The sequence below is a fragment of the Chiloscyllium punctatum genome, chromosome 39, assembly GCF_047496795.1.
Source record: "Chiloscyllium punctatum isolate Juve2018m chromosome 39, sChiPun1.3, whole genome shotgun sequence".
NCBI classification, from domain to species: domain Eukaryota; kingdom Metazoa; phylum Chordata; class Chondrichthyes; order Orectolobiformes; family Hemiscylliidae; genus Chiloscyllium; species Chiloscyllium punctatum.
In genome coordinates, this window is record NC_092777.1 from 42125916 (window position 1) to 42148024 (window position 22109).

Below are 22109 nucleotides of genomic sequence, written 5' to 3' on the forward strand. Positions count from 1 at the left end.
GAGTGCAGCGTAGGTTCACGAGGTCAATTCCTGGAATGGCGGATTACCTTACACTGAAAGACTGAAGCGACTGGGCTTGTATACCCTTGAGTTTAGAAGACTGAGAGGGGATCTGATTGAGACATATACGATTATGAAAGGATTGGACACTCTGGCAGCAGGAAACATGTTTCCGCTGATGGGTGAGTACTGAACCAGAGGACACAGCTTAAAAATATGGGGTAGACCATTTAGGACAGAGATGAGGAGAAACTTCTTCACCCAGAGAGTGGTGGCTGTGTGGAATGCTCTGCCCCAGAGGGCAGTGGAGGCCCAGTCTCTGGATTCACTTAAGAAAGAGTTGGATAGAGCTCTCAAGGATAGTGCAATTAAGGGTTATGGAGATAAGGCAGGAAGAGGATACTGATTAGGAATGATCAGCCATGATCATATTGAATGGCAGTGCAGGCTTGAAGGGATGAATGGTCTACTCCTGCACCTATTGTCTACTTTTGAAGAGGTGACAAAGAAGCTTGATGGAGACGGAGCAGCATTTGCATATATGGATTTCCACAAAGCATTTGGCAAGGTTCCACTGGTAGACTGTTAATAAGGTTAGATCACATGAGATCCAGGGGAGCTAGCCAATTGATTAAAACATTGTCTTGAAGGCAGGAGGCAGAGGGTGGTGGAAGAGGGTTGCTTTTCAGACTTGAGGCCTGACACCAGCTGTATACCACAGGGATTGGTGCTGGGTCCAGTGCTTTTTGTCATTTATATAAATGATTTGGATGTGAAAATCGGAGGTATGGTTAGGAAGTTTGCACATGACACCAAAATAGGTCGTGTAGTGGACAGTGCAGATTATCTCAAAGTACAATCGGACTTTGATCAGGTCAGCAAATGGGCCAATGAGTGGCAGATAGAGTTTTAATTTTAAATAAATGTGAGGTGTTGCATTTTGGTAAGGCAAACCAGGGTAGCATACATACCTAATAGTAGGGCCCTGGAGAGTGTTGCTGAACAAAGAGAACTAGGTGTGCAAATGCATAGATCCTTGAAAGTGGAGTCGCAGGTAGACAGGGTGGTGAAGAAGGTGTTTGCCATGCTTGACTTCACTGGTCATAACATTGAGTATAGGAGTTGGGAAGTCATGTTGCAGCTGTACAGGGCTTTGGTGGCATTTCCCACACACAAAGCCATGTTGTCTATCCCTAACCAGTCCTCATTTTCTAAATCCATGTAAATAATGTCTCTCAGAATCCCCTCTAACAACTTAGCCATCACTGACGTAAGATTCACCAAGTCTATAATTCCTGTTTATGTTGCATTCTTGAGGGAAGCCTTCAGGGAATCTTTGACGCATGTCTTTTGTCTTTGGCTCCTTTGAGTACCTTCCTTGAGCTGAGATAAGGTGATTGAGAATACAGTGTACCTATCTGGTCTCCCTGCTATAGAAAAGATGTTGTTAAACTTGAGAGAGTTCAGAAAAGATTTACAGGCATGTTGCCTGGACTGGAAGGTTTGAGTTATAGGAGAGGCCAGATAGGTTGGAACATTTTTCCCTGCAGCAGCAGAGGCTGAGGGGTGATCTTATGGAGATTTATCAAATCATGAGGGGCATGGATAGGGTGAATAGCCAACGTATTTTTTCCTAGGGTGGGGGAGTCCAAAACTATAGGGCAATTTGATTAAGATGAGAGGGGAAAGATTGTAAAAAAAACCTCGGGGGTAACTTACTCGTGCAGAGGGTGGTGTATGTATGGATACATCTGGATGGGTACATGAAAAGGAAGGGTTTAGAAGGATATTGTCCAAACACAACTCGGTTGGATTGTAGTGTCTGTTTCCATGCTGTATGACTCTATGTCAATGCATACAGAAGAAACTGACTTGGAGGAAGCTCTTGTCTGAACACAATTCTTTGAGAACATGTGTCAGCAACAGGAGGTATAGAAAACAAACCAGAAAAAGGAATGCCAATGATTTCAAGGCATAGAACAATTTCACTTTCTGGAAATACCTGTCAAATGTGTGGTTGGAGATGAGGTGATAGGATTGGGCTCATCAGCCACACAAACACCCACAGATCCCAGAACCAGTGACATGGAATTTCCTAGATGGACAATTGTGCTCATTGGAGAGTGATTGCTGACAACAAATTGAAGAGATATTGTGCATTTTGCATTAAAAGATTAATTCCACACTTATGTTCCATTAGTCAAAATAGTACTAAATGAATTACTTCTTTGGTTTCCTCCTCTCCGGATAAATTGGTTGTAGGTGCTTTCTTCAAAACATCGGATAATAATTCAGCACACTTAGCAATCAGACTTTCAAAGTGGACAACGCTTTATTTACTTTGAATCAATGTCAAAAGTACAAATAAAATTATAAATCCTGCACTTTTGCAGATACAGAAAATAGATATGCTAAAGGTTAAAAAATGACTCAAGATTTAAATATGTACTTAATCATTGGAAAGTGTTTTTCCTGTGTACTCATAGTTGGTTGGGCTAAAATATATTTTTTTTCTATCAAAGATCTGACACAGATCTATTGTTTGGTAGCTGGTCGGTCAGAGATGGCTTAATTAGTATAATTCCATAACCTTTTATAAACTGATCCATCTCCTCAAAGCTAATATGTGAATAAATGTAAGTATACAGAGGATGACAAACATTCTTAGTAATAAAAACAAAAATTCCTGGAGAAACTCAGCAGGTGTGGTTGGCATCATCAGTGGAGCGAGAAATGGATTTTAACATTTTGAGTCCAATATGACTCTTCTATATTAGATTCAAAATGCTAACTTTGCTTCTTTCTCCACAGACACTACCAGACATATCGAGTTTCTCCAGCATTTTCTATTGTTATTTCAGATAACCAACATCCATAGTGTTTTGCATTTAATGCAATTGATAAGATGGTTTTAGTAAATGATTTGACAAAAGTACAAATCAAAATGGTTGGAAAACAATCTAAAACAGAAGAATTAAAAATGACAACTATACGCTTTACAAGTTTGTGTGGGGGTGTGACACATTATTAAAGTATCAATCTTATAAATGTGTTAAGCTTTGCTAGAATAGGCAGGAAAAAGACTGGATGAGTGGCATTTTGGTGTGAAAGACTCTCAATGCAAATGCTTCAGCCTCGTGCCATTTACTCATTTCACTGCATAATGTTAGTGAATTTAGAAAACTGCTTCATATTCAGACATCTCTTTTAACAGTTCACAAACGGACAACTGACAGTGATTCATACAGAACTGCAAGAATGGCTTAATAAGAGTGCTAACAGTGTTCGCAATAATGAGTCTTTCCTAACCAGCATTACTTTATTAGAATATTGCTGCACAGAAATTTCTATTTTGATAAATTAAAACAACATTTTCCTTCTCATGAACTGATTAGACTTGTCCCATCCTCTACTTATTTCTGTATCATTTAATATTCCTTTTATTGGCATTTATTTAATGTGAAGTTTTCAGCTGCATCTAGCTAGTGAATACTTCTCACTTGTTCTCATTGTGAAGAAAGCGTTCAATGATGAGAGAATATGAGATATTGTACTTTTCCTTACTTGCAAGTAATCACTTTTTGGAAAAAAGTGATTTTTTTAATATTCACATAAATATAGTTATTTAATGATGTCAAGAGGATATAAAGGAAAATAAGCTTAAAAATAAATAATTCAAATACTCCAGGACTCCAATTTTTAAGGAATCTTCTTATTTCAGAAAAAAATATTCATAAGTATTCAAATGAATTAGTCAAATATTATCTTGTAAAACTTAAGTTTTAAAAAACTGGAAATGCTAAAACTTAAAAAAAGGCTGTAAACATGTGGCAGATCTATTTGTGTACAAGGTCTCCTATTTACAGCTATTAACCTATTATGTTTCCTTCAACACAAGTTAGTATTAGTATGTGTATTTGACTCTCTGCACAACCTCACCCTTGTTTGTCTTATCCACAGTTGTAAGCGAGCTAACATGGAATTTCCAGTTCAGATGAAGTGTTTACACTGTAAAGTCTACTCATCCTTTATATTCGTATCTATGGACAGCTCTGTATATTCCAGTGTATCCAAATCTGTCTGTGCCTAACTCAGGAATGACACTAAATCTAATATCTATGATACAACAATGATTCCACAAGAAATTCATCTTAAACATACAGACATTCTACATCAGAAATGAGTAATTTTGTTGTACAAAATGTTCATGCTTTGTAAAAAGGACTCCACCCATAACATAAATAATAACATTTGCTGACACAATTTTCATAATTGTACACATCACATAACTTTTAAGCACTTTATATTAATTAAGGACAAATTTCTAAGGCAAATAAATGGAACAGTCAAAAGAATAATACCATAACAGGTTCTTTATCATTTACACTGCAAGAAATGAAATGTTGAACAGGTGCTAGTCCATTCCAGGATAGCTTAATTTGTCCTTTCATATTGCCAACAATGTTAGTTCATAATGCAGGTTAGATATTGAAAAACTTGTTGATGTTCGGAATTTTAAACAATAATTTTATTACATTGTTCCAATATTTTTGTGAACTAGGATTAATTGTCAGAACATTACTCCAGTTTGTGCACTATTAACTATGATGGACTAATTGGATAGTCTCTTCAGACCACCAGTAATTGTTATCAGGAATCAATAAAAAGTGATATTGCAACTAATAAATATTACAAAGTCATAGCAGAAAAAATGAACTCATGCATGAATTATTTTAAAAATGTAAGTAATATAATAGTTATATTTATTAAATTCAGAGATTAGTAAATTAGTATTGCAAGAGCTCCCCAGTTACTGGTAGTTGCACTGATATGTTTTTTCAACAAATGATAAAATTAATAGAAATCTGAATACATGCTGTACCCTATAGTTTTAAGTTCCAAATGAAATATCTACGTTGGTCTATTTTGGTTGGATCTAAAAATATTGACCACTATAGATATTAATTGTCAGGTTGATATCAGTATAATAAAGTTCATTCTCTGAATAGCATTTTTAAAATATTACAGTTTCAATGCGTTAACATGTATAATGTAGGTTTCTATCCATTCAGCTTTAAAGTTAGTTTGGTTCCACAGCTTTGTGAAAAACAAAGGTAGATCAATAATATATTCCCAACATAAGGGTTATGAGTTTGAGCCTTTCACATCCTAATTGGTGAGGTCAATTGCCCCCAAAAGCTGTTGATCAACAGAAAACACAAAAGTAATGCCATCCAACTCATTCCATATAATGACACCTTCCTATCAAACCTTCACTGAGCAATATTGCCAGAACCTCACATAATTTTGAGGTAAACAATTAATGTTTCATCTGAAGGGGAAAATGAACAGCAAATAAAAATTTATTACATAATAAATGTCATTTAAAAGGTACATGAAATTCCATCTTTTCATGAGATGATGTTTTGAAATAGCTTGCTATGTTGGACCAAGAAACACATCTCTAAGATAAATATTCATTTGTAGTCAAGCATCACTTAATGTGCCTGATGCACTAGTGACAAATACCTGCTACTGAGCAAAACAAAACTCATTTATTTGTTTAAAAATAGGATGCTGCAGGTGCTGTAAATATGAAAGAACAGAAAATGCTGAAAATACTCAACAGGTCAGGCAGCAACTGTAGAGAGAAAGATACAGTAATTTACCACCACCTTCTACAGAGCTGTGGTGGATGGGCAATAAACACTGACCTAGCCAGCAATGTTCACATCTCATGAACATTGGACGAAACAAATTAAAACCTTTCAGGTTGATGGCCTTTCATCAAAGCATGTAAAGTCATCAACTTGATACATTATCGCTGGTTCTCCCTCCACAAATGCTGCCTGATCTGCTGAGTATTCCCAGGATATTCTGTCTAAATTTATTTATTTACATTTTGGTTGAAAACTCAATAACTATTCTACTTGCTATCTGATCTGAGTGCTTGTTCTCTACCTAGATGGAACAAGGAGGAGGCATCAATTTTGTAGTTGCTTTTCTTAAAAAAAAATTCATAAATTCACAGGGTTTGGTAAAAAAATTGAAACATTTGGTTCACTTCTGTACATTAAATTTTGTAACATCAATACATATCTTGACTACATTGTTTATTTCAAAGAATAAAGAATACTTTTGTGTTTTGATTCCTTAGGTTAAGTGTGCAATCCAAAATTGTGGACAATGTTACATGAATGTTCATGAAGAAATCATCGAGTCCACAAATTATAGCAATTGGCAGCAGGATCTTTTTCTCATTAGAAAATTAGAATGAAGGCAAAGGTTGGGATTCGTTTACCCATTTTAAATGAAAACAAAACACAGAACAGTTCATGTCCCTAGTATACATTTATCAAGACAAAAGTCAATTCACTGATTTAGATAATCAAAAGACACAGTAACAGAAAATATGCAATCTCATATACACTCATATACACTCATTCCTCCATATCCGCGAGGGTTCTGTTCCTGAGAACCACTATAAATGATGAAATCTGTGAGTGTGGAGCTCAGTTAAAAGTCAGTTAAAATAGATTAAAAGCCTGCGGATGCTGAATTTTGTTGATATTTTTGGCGCGGATAGGTGAATTTGCAATTCGTGATTTCTTGGATACCAAGGATTTACTGTATGTATGTCCCATTGCTCCAGACAAGTCAAATATATCCCGTGTTCTTTATTTCATACAAGCAACATGACAAAGTTCTATCTGTCACTGATTTAATGTTTTCTAGCTCTGACATCATTCTTTCCATTTGTCAGTCTATAGTTAAAGTGTGGCTGAGGATTACGGTTCAGAGGCTTCTTGAAGTTTCCAGGTTGATTTAACATAGATGTTGAGCTAGCCACATCTGATGCTGCAATTGTCGGACCTGTGATTAAAAAAAGGTCTATCAGTATTTATTTGAATTATAAATAATTTTAAACTATATTACAATTCCATCTGCCTGACCAGCACACACCCTCTCAACACCAGGAAGAGAACACAATTCAAGCTTTAGATTTTTAAAAAAATTGTCAACTTTTATCGGTTATAGAACTCTTATTTCTAGATCAGAAGATTGTAGACTCTAATTCAATCGCGGGCCTTGAGAACTTAATACAAGTTGACTGTCCAAAGCCCTGATGAAGGGCTTTTGCCCGAAACGTCGATTTTACTGCTCCTCAGATGCTGCCTGCACTGCTGTGCTCTTCCAGCACCACTAATCCAGAATTTGATTTCCAGCATCTGCAGTCATTGTTTTTACCCTGTCCAATGCAATAGTGAGAGAATGCCATGAGTTTACAGATGGTACCTTTCAATGAGAAGTTAACTTAAAGATCCTCTCTGCCTGTTCAGATCGCACTGCAATATTTGAAGACAAGGAGGAGATTCTGCTGGTATCCTGATCAACATCCATCTCTCAAGCACAACCACCAATCACATTAACTCATTGCTAGTGTGGCAATTATTGGCTGCTATGTTTGCCTTTTTAACTGTGAGTGCAATTTAACAAATAATGACTGAAAGAACTGCAGATGCTGTGAAGCTTTCAGAAATGAGATAACAAGAATCCAGAGAAAGTATATTCCTTTCAGGGTGAAAGGGAAGGCTGATAGGTATAGGGAATGCTGGATGACTAAAGAAATTGAGGGTTTGGTTAAGAAAAAGAAGGAAGCATATGTCAGGTATAGACAGGATAGATTGAGTGAATACTTAGAAGAGTATAAAGAAAGTATGAGTATACTTAAGAGGGAAATCAGGAGGGCAAAACGGGGTCATGAGATAGCTTTGGCAAATAGAATTAAGGAGAATCCAAAGGGTTTTTACAAATATATTAAGGACAAAAGTGTAACTAGGGAGAGAATAGGGCCCCGCAAAGATCAGCAAGGCGGCCTTTGTGTGGAACCACAGAAAATGGGGGAGATACTAAATGAATATTTTGTATCAGTATTTACTGTGGAAAAGGATACGGAAGATATAGACTGTAGGGAAATAGATGGTGACGTCTTGCAAAATGTCCAGGTTACAGAGGAGGAAGTGCTGGATGCCTTGAAATGGTTAAAGGTGGATAAATCTCCAGGTCCTGATCAGGTGTATCCGAGAACTCTGTGGGAAGCTACAGAAGTGATTGCTGGGCCTCTTGTTGAGATATTTGTATCATCGATAGTCACAGGTGAGGTGCCGGAAGACTGGAGGTTGGCAAATGTGGTGCCACTGTTTAAGAAGGGTGGTAAAGACAAGCCAGGGAACTTTAGACTGGTGAGCCTAACCTCGGTGGTGGGTAGGTTGCTGGAGGGAATCCTGAGGGACAGGATGTACATGTATTTGGAAAGGCAAGGACTGATTTGGGATAGCCAACATAGCTTTGTGCATGGGAAATCATGTCTCACAAACTTGATTGAGTTTTTTGAAGAAGTAACAAAGAAGATTGATGAGGGCAGAGCAGTAGATGTAATCTATATGGACTTCAGTAAGGTGTTCGACAAGGCTCCCCATGGGAGACCGATTCGCAAGGTTAGATCTCATGGAGTACAGGGAGAACTAGCCATTTGGATACAGAACTGGCTCAAAGGTAGAAGACAGAGGGTGGTGGTGGAGGGTTGTTTTTCGGACTGGAGGCCTGTGACCAGTGGAGTGCCACAAGGATCAGTGCTGGGCCCTCTACATTTTGACATTTACATAAATGATTTGGATACAAGCATAAGAGGTACAGTTAGTAAGTTTGCAGATAACACCAAAATTGGAGGTGTAGTGGACAGCGAAGAGGGTTACCTCAGATTACAACAGGATCTGGACCAGATGGGACAATGGGCTGAGAAGTGGCAGATGGAGATTAATTCAGATAAATGTGAGGTGCTGCATTTTGGGAAAGCAAATCTTAGCAGGATTTATACACTTAATGGTAAGGTCCTAGGGAGTGTTGCTGAACAAAGAGACCTTGGAGGGCAGGTTCATAGCTCCTTGAAAGTGGAGTTGCAGGTAGATAGGATAGTGAAGAAGGCGTTTGGTATGCTTTCCTTTATTGGTCAGAGAATTGAGTACAGGAGTTGGGAGGTCACGTTGTGGTTGTACAGGACATTGGTTAGACCACTGTTGGAATACTGCGTGCAATTCTGAACCCCTTCCTGTTGGAAAGATATTGTGAAACTTGAAAGGGTTCAGAAAAGATCTACAAGGATGTTGCCAGGGTTGGAGGATTTGAGCTGTAGGGAGAGGCTGAACAGGCTGGGGCTGTTTTCCCTGCAGCGTCGGAGGCTGAGGGGTGACCTTATAGAGGTTTATAAAATTACAAGGACATAGATAGGATAAATAGACAATGTCTTTTCCCTGGGGTCGGGGAGTCCAGAACTAGAGGGCATAGGTTTAGGGTGAGAGGGGAAAGATATAAAAGAGACCTAAGCGGCAACGTTTTCACGCAGAGGGTGTTACATGTATGGAATGGGCTGCCAGAGGATGTGGTGGAGGCTGGTACATTTGCAACATTTAAGAGGCATTTGGATGGGTATATGAATAGGAAGGGTTTGGAGGGCTATGGGTCGGGTGCTGGCAGATGGGACTAGATTGGGTTGGGATATCTGGTCGGCATGGACGGGTTGGACCGAAAGGTCTGTTTCCATGCTGTACATCTCTATGACTCTATGACTGTGCATCAGAAACAAAAGCAGAAATTGCCTAAAAAGCTCAGTTCTGAGGAAGAGTCACTAGGCCAGAAATTTTAACTTTGATTTCTCTGAACAGATGCTGCCAGACCTGTTGAGCTTTTGCAGCGTCTGCTTTTTATTAATAAATAATTAGCTGTGAAGTATTTTGGAAGAGCCTGAGAACGTGAATGGTTCTTTCCAAGTGCAATTGTTTTACTGGCAATGCAGCTTGTGTGAAATTCCATCAGCCACTGTGGTTACACGGAGACAAACATGCTTAATCTTGATTTAATTTTGATGAGCAGGAGTCAGACTCCAGGATTACATTTGTAATTATTAAATTGGGACATCAGTAGTCTACTCTGTTATGAAGTATTACCTTAGATAAGTGTGTCATACTTAGATAATTATCTTTTTAGGTGAAGGTTTTTAATGTTCACAAACTTCGCCATTTAGAGACCAAGTGCACATACTCTTTTGTCATATCTATCCCTTGTTCCTCAGAATCCTGGTAATTTGTCTCTGGAATCCATGTATATTGTTCACTTTAACACACTTACTTCAACCCATTCTGACTAGGAAGAGAAACTTCTATTAATTTGCCTTTTTGATCCCAACATTTTAATGTTTAATTTGTATTCCAGATGGTTTGAATGCTTCAACAGGATGACTGATTCCTTCAAATCTATTTTGGTTACTTACTTTTCCAAACTAAAAGCTTCAGCCAAAACACATGAAAGTTCCTTCTTTCAATCAAAACAAGCAGAACTTACTTAATGTTTCTCTGTAACATAAATGCAATATTCAACATAATTTTTACCGTCTTTAATCCCTTGCTGTGTGACCCACTGCTATTGCAAAATCATTGTTCTACCTACACACATTTGATTTAATGAGTTCTGTAACTCTGGTTCTGTAACTATGACGGTGTGCCATAGCTTGAGTGATTTTTCTCACACAATGTTTCACTCCTCACCGAATTAATCTGTCTAACTGGGGTCTAAGGACCCTTTCTCAGTGAAATGTGCAGCCCCAGAAGTGGAAGTGTTCATCACATCTGGGACCATCCATCATTCACCCCATATTTAAGGCCCAGTTGTTCACTGCTTTGACACTGCAAACCAGGGATTGGTCCTCATACTGTGCTGTTCGACTATTATCACTAAGGACATGGGCCACAGGAAAAGAAAACTCGCTTCCCACTTTGCAGACATTGACTTAGGGGGTTTGGGGAATGGAGGACAATCCTTTTCCTGCAGAATGTCATAGAAAGCTACTTATCAAACCAAATCAGCCTGACGAAGTGGGTGCCCAGCAGTACAGGCTGATGGCCATTGATTTGCAGTCTGCAAATGTGAATACCAACATCTTCTCTCTACTACTTCACATTCATCCTCATCTGCAAAGTCTTCCTGCCCTCAGTGTTTCCTGCTCAATAGGGACCCTTACCACCTCTCCTACTCCTAAATCACCAATAAGTGCAAACTGAATAGCCTTCTCCGCACTGTAAGAATTCCATGACTGCTCCTCTTTGACTTTCACTTATGACCATCTGCTTGTAACATGTGTAATATATTTGCTGCATAAACTGCTGGTACATGCTGCAGGTGTGACATGATGTTACACAGTGCTATTCAGCAACATTTCCACTTCTTGACTGCTCCCAAATGCAGTAAGCTGACTTGGATATATATCATAATTCCTTCACTGTTGCTGGGTCAAAATAGAGTCATAGAGTCACAGAAATGAACAGCACGGAAACAGACCCTTCAGTCCAACCCGTCCATGCCGACCGGATATCCCAACCTAATCTAATAGTATTGTGGGTCAACCCACAGCAGGTGGAGTGCAGCTGTTCAAGAAGGCAGCTCACCACCTCCTTCTCAAGGGCTACCAGGGACGAACAGTAAAAATGCTGGCCAGCCAGTGATGTCCAATTTCCACAAGTGAATAATAAAAAAGTTGGCAGAAGCATGCCCAGGTATTTCTGAGCTCCAAAAAGAAAGTACTAAGAGCTGATGTGTATGATTTGGACCCAGAGCAGGCATCATGATGATGTGGCTGTGGTGAGGTGGGTGGTTTGCTGATGCTTACTTGCGTAGATGAAGGGTTTTAGAAGGTGGTGGCCTTGGAGCTTGCAGGGACGACGTTATGAAGAAGCAGTTGAATGAGAATGGAGATAATAGTTTGGTGAGCTGCAGCCTGCTCTGATGTACATTTCAAGAATTTGTGCTTTTTTTCAGGGAAGAAGAAAAGAATTGGAAGTGACACATAAATAAGACAAGTTGAAGCTTTAATGAAATGAAAATACGTTGAAAGTTGTGACAATGCTATTCCTTTAACAAGGTTATGTTGTCCTTGATTTTTTTGTCAAAAGGGGTTGTAAAAGATAGAGGTTCCGATTTGTCTGGAGTAGGCCACTTTGATTATGGCTCACAGATACTGTCTGAGTCAACAATCAGAGGAGGCCTTTCAGGTTTTTTTTAAAACAGTTGTGCAATGAAAGGGGAGTTGCCAGTTCTCGCACCTTGGGTTTTTCCTAGTTTGGCTTAGGTTGAAGTGGCTGGTCAAACAAAGCTGCTGGGGAAAAGGTTCCCTGATTCAACAGAGGTTTTCTGGCTGACTTGCTCTCGAACATCTCTCCTATTAGAACCTGTGTTTGAATTTACCTTTTTCCCAAGGGGTGTGTTTAGGGATATTGCAGGAAGTCAGAACAGCTCTTTGTTAAGTTAGATTGTGTCGGCCTGGTTTTCACATCAATGTTATTCTAAATTCTGTTTTCTGTTGTTTGTGTTTCATTTGGTAGTCTGCAAACAAATTCTGTTTTGTTTAAACCTGAGTGGCTTGACCAGCTGCATCACTCCTGGAATACAGGGGAACCTTGATTATCCGAACGAGATGGGCAGGCACTATTTTGTTCAGATAATTGATTATTCGGTTAATCGATTAAATGCCTTTCCTCTGGGGCTCGGAGCTTTTAAAGTCAGCTCCCTGTTCAGGAGACTGCAGCGGCACACAGCGCGCAAGACCCCGCACCCATCCAACATCACCCCCAACCCTGTACACCACCCCGCCCACCCCCATCCAACACCTCCCCCCACCCCTCAACACCATCCAACACCGCCCCCATGCGACCCCCACCCCGTCCAGCCCCGACCCCTCTCCGGGGCAGCCGGGCTGTACACCAACAATAAGACTGCTGCTGCTGCAGCTGCCTTTGTGGGGTAAGTCTCCAAATAGCATGCGCGCTCGCGCACACACACACACACACACACACACACACACCCAGACACACACACACACACACACACACACACACACACACCCAGACACACAACTTTTTAATGCAACTTTTTGACAGGTTCCACCTCTGCCCTGTACAGGACAGTGTTGGTCAGATTATCTGGGGAAGGAGGGGACTTAGGGTACACTCCTCTGTAGAACTCCAGGGAAAGTGTGGGGAGAGGGAGAGGGTGGGAGATCAGTAATTTGGAGACAGTGCTTGTTTAATCATTGTAAACAAAAGACGCGATCACTGTTGGAAACATGTCTTTGATGTAATGTTTCTATTGAGACCTCGAGATCCCCTTCGGATAATCCAATTTTCGGATAATTGGTATTCAGATAATCAAGGTTCCTCTGTATCCAGTTTACATCTGCTTAAAGCAACCAGAAAAGTTAGCTTCTGGGCTACCTTCTTGAAATGTTCTGAGGGGGTCTGGCCTGGTCCACAACAAATTAGTCAGTGGTCAGTAATGAGATGCATCAGTCTCCATATAAGATGTGAGGGGAAAATCACAAAACATTTTCTCAATATTGACATACTGACTTTTTAAATCACTCCATCTATTTAATTTTCTTTCAACGGAAATTATGGCCTCGTAGTATTATCACTATTGGCTATTAATCCAAAAACTCAGCTAATGTTCTGGGACTGTGGGTTCAAATTTGAATTCAATTAAAATAAAAGTCTAGAATTAAGAATCTGCCAATGACCATGCAATTATCGCTGGTTGTTGGAAAACCCTATCTGGCCCCTCAATGTCCTTCAGGGAAGGAAATCTGTCAATCTCACCTGGTCTGACCCACATGTGTCTCTCGACCAACAGCAATGTAGTTGATTCTCAACTGCCCTCTGAAATAACCCAGCAAGCTACTCAGTTCAAGGGCAGCTGGGAAGGGGCAATAAATGCTGGGCCAGCCAGCAATGTCCATGTCCCATGAGTAAATTTTAAAATAATTATTTCTCTCCTTTCTCAGCATTGCTTATGATGCACCAGGGAAGGGAATATTCTGCCATGTATTTTTTATTGGTCATTCAATTTACTAATGCCACAAAGAATTGTGTTCTCACCTCTGACCTTCTTCTGTACAGCCAGCCCTCTCCCATTGGCATTTCTCTGATAGATGATGCTGGGTGGGGTACTGACAACCTCCAGCACCTGAAGGTCACTTTCACCTATACAAAGCAACAGCGACAAACAACTTACTACTTTCACACAAATAAAGTAACCATGAACTAACATATTACCATCTGAGTCCTGATGAAGAGTCACTGCACTGGAAATGTTAACTCCCCACAGATGCTGCCAGACCTGTTGAATTTCACAAGCAATCTCTGTTTTGTTTCAGATCTCCAGCATCCACAGTTTTTTGTTTTATTATAAATATATTACCACACCATGATAGCTACAGGAAGAATAATTTGGTTTATATATTTTTAAAATTTAGAAATATAAATTAAAATGGAAATAGGACTGCTATATAACTGAAATACCTCAGAAAGTTTTACAACCTGGAAAAATCAAGTGGTTTATATTTTGCACAGCTATGCAGGACAATGTTGTTTTTGAGGTATCAGTGAAATACCTTGAGACATGGTAACAACTAAAGTCCTTGAGTTAAGGTTATTCCATCTAATGATAATCCCCAATTGGTTGCAAGTACAAAGGCAGCCAGAGACATCCAGAGTCTATGAGCAGAAAACATTTCCTTCTCTTTAGCTGATTGTAGAGAAAAGACAGCACAACCAAAAAAGCTTACATAAAAGAATTCTAACAACACCTAGGTCCATCGGATCATTCGAGTGAAGAATGATTGTGTCCCATAGCTTTGCTTTACAGAAAGCAGTATGTGATCAGTGCTAAAATTTCAGGAGGAACTGTGTGACATAGCCTAACCCACCCTTGAAATCTGGATTGTTGATCTTCAGAGTTTTGTTCCCTGTCTTTTTTTCAACCAGAATACCAGTGTCAAAACATCTTTTGTCCGTCTTAATTGTGAATGAGTATGTAGGCTTTGGGGGTTGTAAAGAGACACAGTTTAAATTATATGGTAGTAGATTAGGAATCTTTTCTCTGACAAAGTTTTGAATGTGACTATAAGTAGTTATATTCTGATAATAATGGAACATGGTGTGAATTGTTCTTATCCTGAATAGCAGTTAGTCAGGCAAATTGGTCATCTTGGTGGTCTAAATGTTTTTACATGTTTTTGACAGCTTGTGGAACAGTGAGACATACTTCCTGCTATGTCATGACTTTACCATAAACGTCCAAACTTACCTGCATAATGACTGATAGGAAATTTCACTTTCCCAGGCCTGTGTGTTGGATTTCTATGTATCCGTAACTGACATTGGCCATTGACGTTAAATCTATTATCGGAAATACTCTCCAATGGTTGGAAGCGGGATGAAATGTTCTTAGGATGGGGTAACTGGGAAGATAATAAGAAAGTAAGATAATTGCAAAATTGCATCAAAGTCAGGCATAAAATACAGAAAACAGCAAAGAGGACAAATGAGATTTAATCTTTTGGAAAGATAATATTTACATTAATTTACTGTCCTCAGTACTGCCAAATATATTTACTCCAATCTCAACTTATGCTAAAATCAAATTATTGGTTTTATGGCAGCAGTGAACAGGAAATGACTAAATTCAATGACATTTATGGGTTCTAATCACAGTTGTAAAGTTTCTGATATTATACCACACAGAATATGCTAGGTATGGAGGTGAACTTGAGATATTTTAAAAGCATTAATGTGCATAAAATCTGTTTTTTTACTATTTGAAATGCAATCACAAATTTTAACTGGCATTATTTTCAGGGAAATGCATCCCACGGTATAATTTTTTATGTTTGTGTTCCGAGCATTAAATCACGATTCTCAAATGTTGCTTGTAAAGAGTTTATTCAGTTTATAACACCAATAAAACTCTAACTTTTCAAAAATAATCAGTGATCAATGCAGAAAAATACACAACCGAGCTATTGTTGCAGATTGTTCAACACAATTCTCTAATAGGGTTAGGTTGTCAATGTTTAATGTCATGAATACATCACCAATTTAAAGGGCATGTTTTAGTACCAAACACTGATCTATTTACATTATTATTGATGCATTTTATTTCAGCCGGAATTTGTGAATCATCAAATGTGCACTCAGAAAGACAAGAATAAAGAACAAATTTTAATTCACTTCTGTATAATCAAAATACCAACCCCTTGACCGTTAACCTCAAAAGATCTTGATCTTCTTTTCTTCCGCTTGGCTTCTAATGTGTCCTGCCTTCTACTTGCCTTTTTGTTTTCCTTTTTATAGGATTGAGACCAGTCATGGTGGCTTTCTTCCTTGTTAGCCTGCACATGGTTGATCACCTCACCAGTACTGGTGGATAGATTGTCCTCACTAGCAGCATGTTTTATAAGTTGACCCTGTTGGTTTCTATACAGTGTCAGTGATAGTTCAGGAATGCCTCTACAAAATGATTCTTCATTTTCCTTCATCGAATGCAGGGAAATGCTTGTTTTCTCCTTCATGGGTTCCAGAATGTGTAGCCTGTTGTCATTTTCCAGAGCTTTTGAACGTCGTCTTGCAGCTTTGACTGCGATGTTCTTGGTGCCCGTCAACATCTGCTTGCGTTCTATTGAAAATGGAACTCATTAATTATTTCAGTACAGCAATAATCTTAAAGTACTCTTAAAGTATATTGCATTCATAACACAAGGACTGGCAATCTTTAAAACAGATAATAGCCCGTGTTATTCCGAAGGCCAGAGAGTCACTGGAAGAGCATAGACTGGAAATGTGTGTTGGGGATTCTGTGGAGCCCCAGATGTAGCTGACTGCATGGAAATTCCTGGGAAATTGAAGATTCTGATGTGTAGTTTCACTGCAACTAGAACCTTCTGAAAACAAAACCCCTTAACATCTGAAAATACAGAGGGTTCAGCTTCCACTAAGTTCACAGTCACTCTGGAAGTATTAGATGATTAGAAACCTATGCAACTCCCAGGCAATTATTTAGTTGACCCCAGCTCAACACAAATACTTCATCTACACCCTTACACCTTCAGGGCCCTTTGATAACCATCATCTGTCCTAATTAGACAACACAATTCCATCCCCCACACTTAGTACCTGACAATTCCTCTGCCGCTGGCCTGACCTATAGGACACAACATTCGCTTCCAATCCTCTGTTGGCACCCCACTCACCAGCTGGCCCTGGAAATCACCATCACTGCCAGCCTGATCCCCCCAGTAGCCAACAAACCCCACTCCTCCAGCTACTGCACCATGATACCTTGCCTCTGCCCTTGACACAAACCCCTGCTGGGCCCTGACAATCACCTCTCCCATCCATACTCTTGAATTAATGGCCATCCTAAACCTTCACTTGCACCCTTACATTTCATAGCAGCTGTCAAAGTGGCTGCTGGATATTTAAATCCCAGGACATGACTGCTGCAAAAGAGGGTATGGTTTGACCTCATAGAATCATATAAACAAACAGTACTGAAGAGGCCCTTCAGCCGACCAGGTCTATACTGCTGAAGCTACAGTAAATCTTTCCACTTTTCAGATCCTTTGCCTTGCATATTATTTCAAGTGCTCACTTTTCAAAGGTTGTGAGGGTTCCTCTCTTTCCTATCATCCCAGGTGGCGCATTCTGAATTCCCAGCACCCCCTGGGTGAAAAATATTTTCCTCAAATCCCCTCTGAACTTCCTGTCTTTCATCTTAAAATCATACTCCCTTGTTATGGACCATTTGACTAAGGGGTACAACTGCTTTATATTCTTCCTGTTCCTGCCTCTCATAATCTTATACACCTCTGTCAGGTTCCCCTCAATCTTCTCTGCTCCAATGAAAACAAACCAAACTCATCCAGTCTTTATTCACAGATGAAATTCTCCATCCCGGGCAACATCCTGGTGAATCTCCTTTCCACCCTTGTAGTCCAATCACATCCAACGTATATTGTGGAGACTAGAACTGCACATGGTACTCCAGCTGTAGCCTAACTACAGTCCTGTACAACTTCAACACAACCTCCTTGCTCTTATAATCTGTGCCTCATCTGATAGAGGTAACTATCCTAATAACCTGTTCTGCCATCTTCATGGATTTGTGGACAAACACCCCAAGGTCCCTCTGTTCCTTTGAGCATCCGTAGTGTCCGGCCATTCATTCAGTACTCCCATAACTATCCTGCACTATGTATTTATTTCAGCAATGCTCCATAATGCTTCTGACCAGAATTGCTAGCGGGTTGTTCTTCCCTTCCAGCTGGTAATTTTATGTAGCAGAATGGATTCCAGCCAATATGGAGGGAGGCAGCTTCTAATAAAATTTAACTGCACTGCACTAAACCAACCAAAAGGAAATGGAGTCAAAAATGAAAAAAGAAGATGTTTTCAGGGTAGTAAATAAATAATTGCATGAAGTGAGAATGGTCAAGATTGAGGAACCTACTCTAGGTGGAGAGAGAACACTTGCCAGGTTTTCTCTGCTTCTCAATGCTTAGTAACCTTATTACAGCAATCCCACTGCAATTCCACTTACGAAACAAAAGCCAGGGGCACCACAGCACATAGAGAAATCAGTCAGTCTTCTAGCTGCCCATTGTTTAACTAAAGATGGAAGAGTCAAGGGGCTAAGATTCCTGTTGGTTGTGTCGGTAGTGGGAACGTGGGCACTCGGAACAGAAAACGTCCAATAGCATTATCAGAAGTTTGTATCTCATAATAGCCCTCCCTACCACTTTACTCTGCTCTCTGTTGATACCTTTTGGTAGTGGGAGAAAAATCTGGATAATCATTTTCATCTATCAACTGAGTTAGGACATCAGGAACCCCAAGGTGAGGAAGAGGTCACCAGGTGCCAACCTGCTCTCTTTTTGCAGCCATTTCTCTTCATATTGCTCTCCCAGCAAGAGAACCATCAACCTGGTTCAACACTAACTATGAACGAGCTATCCAAAATATATCACGGCTACAAAGTTCCACATTGAGTCTTCATACCTTTGAGGAACTCTGTCCGGCTGTGTCGGTTATCTGCAAAATTCTCCGTGCTATCAGGTGATGAGTTTAAATGGCTGCTGGCACTGCTCATCTCACTAAAGCTCACCAAACTCTCCTGTTGATTTGTCTGAAGGAAGATTTGCAGTGGAACAAGTAAAAGATTTAACATTTAATTCGCGTTTTGTTTGTATCACTTTATTATACAATATGATCCAAAGTAAAAACTGCATGCAATTTTGGTCTCCTTCCTCTCAGAAGGATGTTGTGAAACTTGAAAGGGTTCAGACAACATTTACAAGGATGTTACCAGGGAGTATTTGAGCCAAAGGGAAAGGCTGAACAGGCTGGGGCTGTTTTCCCTGGAGCATCAGAAGCTGAGGGGTGACGATATAGAGATTTATAAAATCATGAGGGGCACGGATAGGATAAATAGACAAAGTCTTTTCCCTGTGGTGGGGGAGTCCAGAACTAGTGGGCATAGGTTTAGGGTGAGAGGGGAAAGATATAAAAGAGACCTAAGGGGCAACTTTTTCACACAGAGGGTGGTATGTGTATGGAATGAGCTGCCAGAAGAAGTAGTGAAGGCTGGTAAAATTGCAATATTTAAAAGGCATTTGGATGAGTATATGAATAGGAAGGGTTTGGAGAGATATGGGCTGGGTGCTGGCAAGTGGGACTAGATTAAGTTGGGATATCTGGTCAGTATGGATGAAGTGGACGAAGGGTCTGTTTCCGTGCTGTACCTCTCTATGACTCTATAATTAGGGAAGTGTGCACAGCTAGGTGACCACAAAGGGAAAAAGGTAGCAATTTGGGATTTAGAATAGTGGAGCAGGCTCTATGGGTCAATTGGTTGACATGTGATGCAATGTTCCTTTCTAGCATACAGGTGTATTTTACCGTTTGCTAATCTTAGCAAAAAAAGCAGATGTGCGTATGAACTGGAGAATACCATGGCAACAATATTCCTGCCATGGTAACCGATTCATACCCAATTCACGTTCAACACTAAATTAATTGACTTGAAAAATGTTACCCACGCCAAGTGAATGGCATGACCTTATATCTGAAGAATTCATTCCTGCAATGTTAACACACTGGTGAACAGAAAGTCATAGCCTTCAAGTTATACGGGTTTCTGGGAACGTGGTTTTGAGACTGAAGTCTTTGAAATGGATGCTGTGCCAGAACCTGTTGCACTCTTGTGCACCAACTCACCTCTTGGTTTAGCATTCCATTCACTTGGATTGGAGGAGGTGTCATCACCATTGAACTCTTTCTCTGTTGACCGTGTGGGCTGCTTTTAAACACTCTGTTATTGTCACTGGTATGTCAAAGGAAGAACATTAAAATAAATAAACACTGAGGAGAAATTGTCACTGTCGTCAATTCTAATCAATTAGATAATGTAAAAATGCATGCAAAAGTTGATCTATTGTAAAAGCTGGTGTATGATATTTGCCTCCAAAGTTTCTGAATTTTCATGAACTCATAGAAAAGTTGACCTTAGTTTTTCAGGGATCAAAGGCCAAAAGTTTCAAAACCAAAATTTAATCCTGGTGAGGTTTGGATTAGAATGTTAAATTTTAAAAAAATGTCAAAGAGCTTTTTGTCATTTTCATAGAGTTGTGAGATGTTTCATTTGTCCAGTTTGGATGGCTGCACCTTTTTGTCTCTCTTTTTTAAAGTCTCTCTATAAGTTGATGAATAGATCCTATTGTAAATGCCTGACAGGCAACAGTTGAAAGTCAGTCTAATGGCAGGATTTGCCCCTCCCAAGAAGTGGCAGGGAAGTAGAAGAAATACGACCAGAAGACGACTAGATGGTCCATCGAATCTTCCCCACTATGCAGTACAATCATGGCTGACCTTGGGTTTCCCACTTGCTCCCTATATCCCACGCTCTTGTTGCAAGATTCTTTCTTAATTTACTCAAATACCATTGCTATTTTCTTTCTTAATTACTTGATGAACCTGCATGCCAAACCTTTGTGGTCCTTGTACAATCACACCCTTTCTGAACATCAAGACTTTCTAAAAGTATTCTGCTCATCTATTTTTATGACCAAAGTGAATAAACTCACATTTAAAAAAAGCAACTGCAGATGCTGTAAATCAGAAACAAAAACAGAAGTTGCTGGGAAAGTTCAGCAGGTCTGGCAGCATCTGTGAAAGGAAGTCAATGTTAACGTTTCGATTCCAATGACCCTTCCTCAGAACTGATGGTAGCTAGGAAAATGTTGATTTATATGCAGAAGATAGGGTGGGGGCAGGGGGTGTGAGATATAACATAGAACAGTAGCACAGTAGCCCTCGATATTGTGCTGGCCTTTCATCCTACTCTAAGATCAAACTAATCTACATACCCTTCATTTAACTATTATCCATGTGCCTAACCAAGAGTCGCTTAAATGTCCCTAATGTATCTGACTCTAATATCACTCCTTGCAGTGCATTCTACGCACCCACCACTCTCAGAGTAAAGACCAACCTCTGACATCGTCCCGATACCTTCCTCTAATTACCTTAAAATTATGCCCCCTTGTGATAGACATTTCCGCCATGGGAAAAAGTTTCTGTCTATCCACTCTGTCTATGCCTCTCAACATCTTGTATACCTCTATCAAGTCACCTCTCCTCCTTCTTCGCTCCAATGAGACAGGCCCTAGCACCCTCAAGCCTTCCTCCTTACATATGCCCTCCAGTCCAGGCAGCATCCTGGTAAATCTCCTCTGCACCCTCTCTAAAGCTTCCACATCTTTCCCATAATGAGTCGACCAGAACTGAACACAATATTCCAAGTGTGGATGAACCAGGGCTCCATAGAGTTGCAGCATGACCTCGAGGCTCTTAAACCCACTCCCCCTGCAATGAAAGCCAACACACAATATGCCTTCTTAATAAACCTACCAGCTTGGATGGCAACTTTGAGGGATCTCTGGACATGGACCCCAAGATCCCTCTGTTCCTCCACACTGCCAAAAATCCTGCCTTTAACCCTATATTCTGTATTCAAATTCGACCTTCCAAAGTGAATCACTTCACACTTTTCCAAGTTGAGCTCCATCTGCTATTTATCAGCTCAGTTCTGCATCCTGTCAATGTCTCGTTGCAACCTACAACAGCCTTCCAAACTATCCACCACTCCACCAACCTTCATATCAACAGCAA

The 22109-nt window shown here is 39.9% G+C and overlaps 1 protein-coding gene across 3 annotated transcripts in view; it reads right to left on the reverse strand.

The window, feature by feature from the left end:
* Positions 1-2330: 2330 nt before the first annotated feature.
* kif19 (kinesin family member 19) overlaps positions 2331-22109 on the reverse strand; it is a 232949-nt gene continuing 213170 nt past the window's right edge. Inside the window, exons 16-21 of one of the 3 annotated variants that reach the window (XM_072558545.1) lie at positions 20157-20262; positions 18939-19065; positions 16214-16557; positions 15190-15343; positions 13980-14084; positions 2331-6873 (exon numbers count right to left, since the gene is read on the reverse strand). In XM_072558545.1, the coding sequence (XP_072414646.1) occupies positions 6722-6873; positions 13980-14084; positions 15190-15343; positions 16214-16557; positions 18939-19065; positions 20157-20262 (988 nt within the window). In that variant the 3' untranslated portion in view covers positions 2331-6721. Of the gene's footprint in view, positions 6874-13979; positions 14085-15189; positions 15344-16135; positions 16558-18938; positions 19066-20156; positions 20263-22109 lie in introns of all 3 variants that reach the window. The other 2 variants (XM_072558543.1, XM_072558542.1) reach the window with 2 other exon arrangements.